Genomic DNA, 7754 nt, shown 5'->3' on the forward strand with positions numbered 1-7754 from the left:
AAAATGAGGTGTCATGAAATAAGTCAACTCATCCTTTTCTTTTGGGCTTGTCTTGGGCCGCGAATGGAGAGAGGAGATAAATGATTTTTGGGCTTTTTTCCCCTAAGCCCATATTAGAGTTAGGTTGAATGATTGTTGGCCTTATAAAATATAAGTGTGATTTTTATGCTTTATTAGGCTAGATTAGGTTAATTGTGGTCCATAATAGTTCATATAATTGGTTTATTTCATTCTAGGCCCAATATGGCCCAAACTGTTGAAATAAATGAAAATGGTCCAATTAGAGCCCATTTAAAGGTTCTAAGCCCAAGATAGTCAAGTTGGAAGATTATTGGCCCATTGGGCCCAATAAGGAAGTCATAGTCCAAAATGGACCTACACAAGAACTTCTAGGGTTTCCAATTACTTGTTGACTATTTGAAATGCTTGTATGGTGTACTTGATTGAAATTTTGTTGCCATGAAGTAAGCATATTACATGCTCTTACGTTTTTGATTCAACATTTTACTTGAGTGTTGTGATTACAAGACACAAAATTTCTAGTTGTGACACATATCACGATAACACTTTGTCCATTTTGAAATGAAACATGTTGTTATATAAATATGAAACACTTTATATATATTTTGAGTATAAGTGTTCAATGATGTCATTACAAATGTTATACTTTACGTACAAAGTCAACATTACACTAGGGTTTACCATACAAACGAAATACACTTTTGGAAAAACTATAATAGGTATAGTTTATAGGGAAATCATGAGATTTTACATACTAAAGGTACTATATCAAGGAAATACTTCCATATACAAGAACAAATGGACTTTTCATACGTAAATCTATTTGATACTAAGTTTTGTGAGACATTCCACATCACGTACTACCAAGTATGCCGTTAAAGTCCTGTATTATATACCATAATCTCTTTTAGGGAGAGCATGATATTTGTGTACAGATCTATACGGGATTGACAATCCCGAACCTAAACTGTTAGCTACAGTTAGACTGGCAGGTCTTGGGTGACAAACGTCATAACATTCCAACGCCTGAAGAACGTTGTTAAAGGCAGCCTAGGTCAATAGCATGGTTATAAAAATCACATGAAGTATTAAAAACACAACGATTTATGGGGTTATCAAATGTCTTTGTGATTTTATACATACATAAATCTATTATTCTAGGCATGGCAACTACTAATGCATTACAGTTTTGGAACTTTTAAACTACCACACACTCATGGAAAAATATTGGATTTTTCAGAAGTAAACTCAGTGATTTATACCAAACTTACAAATTTTATACATAAACGCTTATGAACTCACCAACTTAATTGTTGATACTTTTTCAAAACTACTTGTATTTCTCAGGGATTCAGTAATACATGTAGACTTCAGCTTTTGGAGAAGTCACGCTAAGTCGTCAGTGTAAAACTCATTTTGTCATCATATTGTAATTTGTTTTGAGAAAGTATCACCCAACAATGTAACTTTTAAATTATATATATGATGGTTGTTTTACTTTCTTTGCTATGTATTCAATTGTTACGATACTACATGAAGTCATCCGCCCTCAAACAATTCTGCCGTTCTGGTTTGAGGGTGTGATAGATTGGTATCAGAGCATTGTTTATAGTGAACTAAGTATATCGAACCACATAAGATATACAAACTATAAATGCATTGGGACTAAAACTCTCTGACAAAATGTTTTTACACCTAAACCACGTTTCATATAGCTTAAATTATTTGGCTTGTAAAAGCACAAATACATGCATGCAACGAGTCATTTTTATAGTTAGAACTATACAAGAAGTATTAAGACAAGTTGGACACTACGACTAGTCCTCGGAATATGTAATCAGATTTGGGACGAATATAGCCTTATTAACTATATTTATCCGAGATTGGACTGATGTATGTCGGGGAATAGTCGTAGTGAGAAACAAGTCAAAACTTACCAAAATGACACTGGTATCAAACATACAAATTTAAATACTATAGGAGTATTTGGTAGATGCAATGGTTTAACCTGCGTATTTAGACTTACATGTTTCAAAATTATACAATTCTTATAACCCTATTCTCGTATAAGCCCTGACAACAAAAAATATACACACAATATACATTGATCTACTTATAATGGGCCACTCAAGAAAATATATTATGATAACCATTAGGGAGACAGTTTAACAAATTTCCCTTTTTGATCCATGTATCATTGCAAGTCATGATGTTGTCTGTGCAAGCAGAATTCTTTTCAAAGGTGCACTTGATGACTTTGTGAGAAACATCAACACATTGATAACAAACTTTGATTCTTGGATTCTTTCCTTTAGTATTAGATTTTGATTTCTTTACAACTAAAGAATCCGAAGAACTTTGAGTTTTTTTATTTAAGATTTATTGTTGTAGTTTTGGAATCAAGAAGTGTCATCGATGGTATGCTCATATACTACTTTGTTATGAGGATCATAACGCATTGAATAGTGATCTGAGGTAGAAGATTTTGATTGATCTTCAGGTTCAGAAGTACTAATTGAGTACTGAGGAAACATGGTAAGGATTTCGTTTACAGAATGAACTTCACCATTACATATATGAAACTTTAGCAAAGACTTAGTGGAGGGAAGAACATACTCACGATGAAAAGGTTGGTGAGGGGGATCAAGAGCAAATAATTTATAATCACGTTTAGTAATGCCGTTAGAATCAATAGAGCAATGAGTATTAATTAAAGTTTGATTTATAAAATACGAACTCACAAATATACTGTTAAAATCTTCCTTTAAACAGTCAGCTTAATAGAAGGTTTATTTAGTTTCAACAACTTTGTTTATGGAAATTGCACCTTCTATATCACCTCCAAGAATTTTCTCACACTGATCTGGGATCTAAACATTTATAATTCTTGTGACATTGAAGTGATATACATGTGTTTTCCCTTTTTAATACAAAAATAGATTTTTTGAGAAAAGAGAGTTTTTCTTTGAGTTTCTTTAACTCATGACTAAGTGCAAAATTTTCTTTATTTAAGACTAATAAATCAAAAAGTAGGTGATCGATTGTGTCATCCTTTTTAATATCTTCAACAAAAGAGAAATTAACAAGATTCTTTACTTGATACGTTGAGGTATCATCCCATTCTGGCTTGAAGTCCTTATCAGCATGACAAAGATCAGCCGCAAGGGTCCCAATGTTGTCATGTGAAACGTTAGCGTGAGATTCAACAAACTTAGCCATGAGACAATTACCTTCATCGTCCGATGAGTTTTCCTTTTCAAAAGCAGATGATAAGGTGATCATCATCTCTTGAGCAATTGAGCATTTTTGAACCAACCAATATACAAAAAAGGAAGTGGGTTTCTAATAGCAATTCTCGCTTTTACATTGAGATTCAACATCCTTTTCTCTTTCTTGGTGTATCCAAGGACATATTTCCCTTTCAGCTTACTACCAGATGCACCATCATTAGATGATTTAGGCATAACAACGATAGGAAATTTAGAGATGACATCGAGCATATCAAAGTCCACGAACTCGAGAGCTTTCATGGCCTTTGATTTACAGGTAGAGAAGTTTTGTTTATCAAATGGAGGGATCTTGTTGCAGAAAGTTGATTTTGGAGTGAAGGAGATTGTCATAATTATTTGATATAAGAAAATAAACAATAGAAAGTAAATAACACATGTAGTTCTCCAAATTGTTCTTTCACCAAGAAAGAGTTTAATCTTCACAAAGAAGACGAGTTGTCACAAAGACGATTGAGACAAAGTCAAACTCTAACTCTACATTAGGGTTTACCCTAATGTAGATTATATATTAACCTATACATATCAATCCATGATTTAAGGGATTGTAACTTATCCAAATTGAGAATCGATCTTCATAACAAAGATATCGGATCTGCTATCTATTCTATACTTATCTATATTATTACCTAATATACAAAAAATTACTATAGAATAACTATACTATGAAATGACGTTAATAAGCTTGATACACTGATGTTGGTGGATGATATACGCTGATGCTGATAGGTAGTGTAGAGTGTTTGACTTATCAGATCAGAAGGTGGATCTTACATAAAGTAATTCAAAAAACATTGTTGATTTTATGCAATATCATAATGTTTGATATTTAAATTGATTTTCAATGTAGGAATAGAGATAAATAAACCGAAACTGCACCAGATTCGGCTGCTGAACATTAGGAATAAAGATCTGATATTTGGTGTTGAATGATGAAATCGGCGGAAAAAAATGGAGTATATAGTTGGAGAGAATGCCATGTGACAATAGGCTTGTCTATAAGAAGGATACGGACGTTTAGGAGATGTTCTTATTAAAAATGGAGATCTGCTCCAGTTAGGGTTTCAGGTATTACACATTTTAAAACCAAGTAAATATATATATATATATATATATATATATATATATATATATATATATATATATATATATATATATATATATATATATATATATATATATATATATATATATATATATATATATATATTCTTGTTACATTTGAGTAATGAAAGGTGTAATGTTTCACGATTTGTGAGAGGAGCTACAAAATACGTTGTAGGTTGATTGTATTTGTGTTGGGAGATCAAGTTGTAAAACAATTATTGGTTCAAAATCAATAAATTTAAGGGTGCTGATAAATCCACATAAATGTTTTGATGTTTCCACGGAAAATATTATGGATTGACAAATATACCCTATGAGAGAGAAATCCCAATCTTTGTTTTGAAAAATACATAGGGTTTCCAAATTTAAATATCGGCAATTATACCAAACTCATTTTATTTGATGAATACATATACGTTCCTGTTGTCATTTCCTAATGGTGTTTCCTTGCTGCTTTTTAGAATCTCTGATTCGTGGACGACTGGTGCTGTTGTTTTACTTAAAAATCTAGCCAAGAACCCAACTCATCAAATAAGTTTGTCTTTGTGTGTTGATGAAACATACATCTGTTTAACGAGAAATCTAGTAATGGTGTTGATGAATGATAGTGCTTTAGTTTTACTCCTTTAAATTGTAAGAAATTTGTAGTTTATATATTTCAGTGCAAATGGTTTAACATGTTTACATATACATATAACATAATTTACAAAATTTAGTTTTTAAATTTTTGAACTTGTAAATTTTGAAGTTCAAAAATCAGTCTTCCGTGTATACATTTACATCGTTTAACATGATTACACTTTACATATACATAGTTTATGATTGCATGTTTAAGAACACATGAGTTTAAATTAAATTTTATGATTGCATGTCTCCGTAACATACCATGTGGGCTAACAATTATATTAATTGGCAAAACGTTTGTAGTATATGATCTACCAAGATGTGCTTGTAAAACCGGTTCTAGCCCGTGCTGGTACTTCAATCCGTGTGTCCTGATCAAGTGTATATCAGCACATTTAAACAAGTATTTAATTTTCTAAAGTTATATTCTAGAGCTTACAACTGCAAAAGATTTCAAAATATATTATTCATGTTGCAAATCTGCTCACATGGGGCAGGAGCTAAAAAGAATCAGAATCCATGCCCCCTTTTCATAATCTACCAACTAGATCGAACATTGACTAGTCAAATTATTCACTCGCAGAAATACCTATACGATGATAAAGAAACACAAGAGGTTGATACTAGTTGATGTGATCTTTGAGTTTTGAGTTAAAACCCATGGGCTTTCTTGAGAGAGAGAGATGGACACCCGGGTCATGATGAGAAGTGGAGCACTTATATAGAATCGAATTGTTTACACCCTGTACGTTACTATTCATGACTGCATTCATGAGTGGCGATTTAGACTTCATTGCTTTTGACTTTCCATCTGAATTACTTCCTGACTTCTCTCCATCACTTAGTTGGCTAGCAGTAGGACTGTCTTTCTTCATGTGGAGTCTGTGTGGGTTGTCCCCAAAATTATGAGTCTTTTTGCCAAAAGGGCTTAACTCCATGATTGCTCCTTTGTTTTCACCTGCAATTGTTATAATCCTCATTCCGCCATCCTCAGAATCCGAGTGTGATTGCGAGTGCTTCTTAGAAGTTTCTAGTTTTTTAGAGTTACGAGTACCCCAATTATCCAAGTGTCTACGAATGTCGCCATTAAAACCCTTGTCCAGCTTTTTAGGGATTTCTTTTGTTTCTTGTACGACCATGGTCTTCTGCTCGTATTCTGGCTTCAGCTGTGGTGAAGGGAGTGCCAAAGGAGACGGAGGGTGAGATACAGGGTTGATTGGATTTGGAGGAGATGGAGGCGAGTTTTTTTGTAGTGGTTTCCCGGATTTTGGAGGGGAGTATGTAGGCGTTGATGAACGGGGGATGGGTGGTGGTGAATATGATGGCTGAGGCGGTGGAGGTGGAGGTGGAGGTGATACATGCGGAGTTGGCACCGGTGAGGGAGATCGAGATTGTTGCATTGGTGAAGTGCTAGAGGTTGAAGATGAAGTACTCACCTTAGGTGACGGTGGTGGTGAAGCTCTGGCTGCTGGCGGTTGTGGTGGTGATGTTGGCGCTACACCATTAGCAGCAGGTAAGGTTGCGATAGGTCGTGGTGGAGATACAGCTGGTGGGGCTGTGGTGGTTTGTGTAGGAGGTACAGTTGGTGGTGCTCGAAATGTCTGAGAAAATGCCGGTCGCATGAATGCTGCTGGCCTTGGTGGTGGTGGCGGGGCTTGATCAGGTTTTGGGGTTGGTGCTGGTGGTGGTGGTCGAGCCATGGTTGCTAGGCGGAACCATGGACGGGATGGAGCTCCTTGCTGGGTAGCCATTGTAGCCGATGAAGAAATCTACGAGGCTGCGACAATATTTATAAACATTCAAAAAAAAAAAAAAACATGGAGTTCCTCATGAAATTGGAGGAAAGAATCAGATTCCGAGAGTTAGCCATTACTAACGCATCAAGATTCGTATCTCATTGCATGATATTGAACGTACAATGGGAAAAAGAGTAGCAGTAGATCTGCAATGCAATGATGAGTTGTGAATTGTGAATTGTTAAAGATGAAAAAAGAAGTTATTATATTCCATAAAGACGTATGAGAGGTGAGCTTTGAGGCAACATCAAATGGTGATCGTTGGAGGTAATCGAATAAGAATTCTTTCTTTCTTTCTTTCTGCACACACTATTAATGACTATATACCAGCCTGGTTGAAGTTCGTTTCTCATATGTTTTTATTATTTTTGTTATGGTAACAAATCTTTTTAAAGCGGAAGTTGAGATGACATTTATTTTGTAAAGGTGTAGTGAATAATATAGTTTTTGAGGGAGGAATAAATAAAAGTCAAGTATTCCTTGTTTAATTCCCACTCCACATCAAAAAAAGATATTCTTTTTTTCTAAAATTGAACAAGGGAGAATGGTATACAGCTTCATCGGTGAATTTGCGTGATCAGATTTTTGCCAATAAACACAAATGAATAAAGTTTAAAAAAAAAAAAAGATGGTGTAGGTAAGTAAAAGTCACCTACAAGATATCAAAAAGATATCGAAGTACTGCCGGTTGTGACATTTGGGTGAATGTATTGCTGATAGGATTAGTTCTTTTCAAGAAATGTTGCTAGTTCTCTTGTTTTCTAATAGTAGTATTTTGGTTAAAATGTGAACGAATTAATACAAAAAATGATGCTGATTGATTAACTCGGAGATCTCTTCTAGATATGAAAAGTGAAGCGTAAGTAGTTCACTTAACCAATAAAAGGCGCATTTTGGCAAAGCTTCCAAAATAGTTTAG

General features: G+C 34.4%; 1 protein-coding gene across 1 annotated transcript; it reads right to left on the reverse strand.

The window, feature by feature from the left end:
• Nucleotides 1-5481: 5481 nt before the first annotated feature.
• Nucleotides 5482-6815, reverse strand: LOC145011616 (uncharacterized). Its single transcript, XM_078970356.1, has one exon. The coding sequence runs from the start codon at nucleotides 6788-6790 to the stop codon at nucleotides 5663-5665; it is 1128 nt and encodes a 375-aa protein (XP_078826482.1). The 5' UTR covers nucleotides 6791-6815; the 3' UTR covers nucleotides 5482-5662.
• Nucleotides 6816-7754: the final 939 nt, after the last annotated feature.

The sequence above is a fragment of the Lactuca saligna genome, chromosome 8 (assembly GCF_052625555.1).
Source record: "Lactuca saligna cultivar CGN05327 chromosome 8, ASM5262555v1, whole genome shotgun sequence".
Lineage (NCBI taxonomy): Eukaryota > Viridiplantae > Streptophyta > Magnoliopsida > Asterales > Asteraceae > Lactuca > Lactuca saligna.

Bases quoted from the DNA above. Each gene is read 5' to 3' on its own strand.
- LOC145011616 (XM_078970356.1), bottom strand. From the start codon at position 6,790: ATGGCTACCCAGCAAGGAGCTCCATCCCGTCCATGGTTCCGCCTAGCA.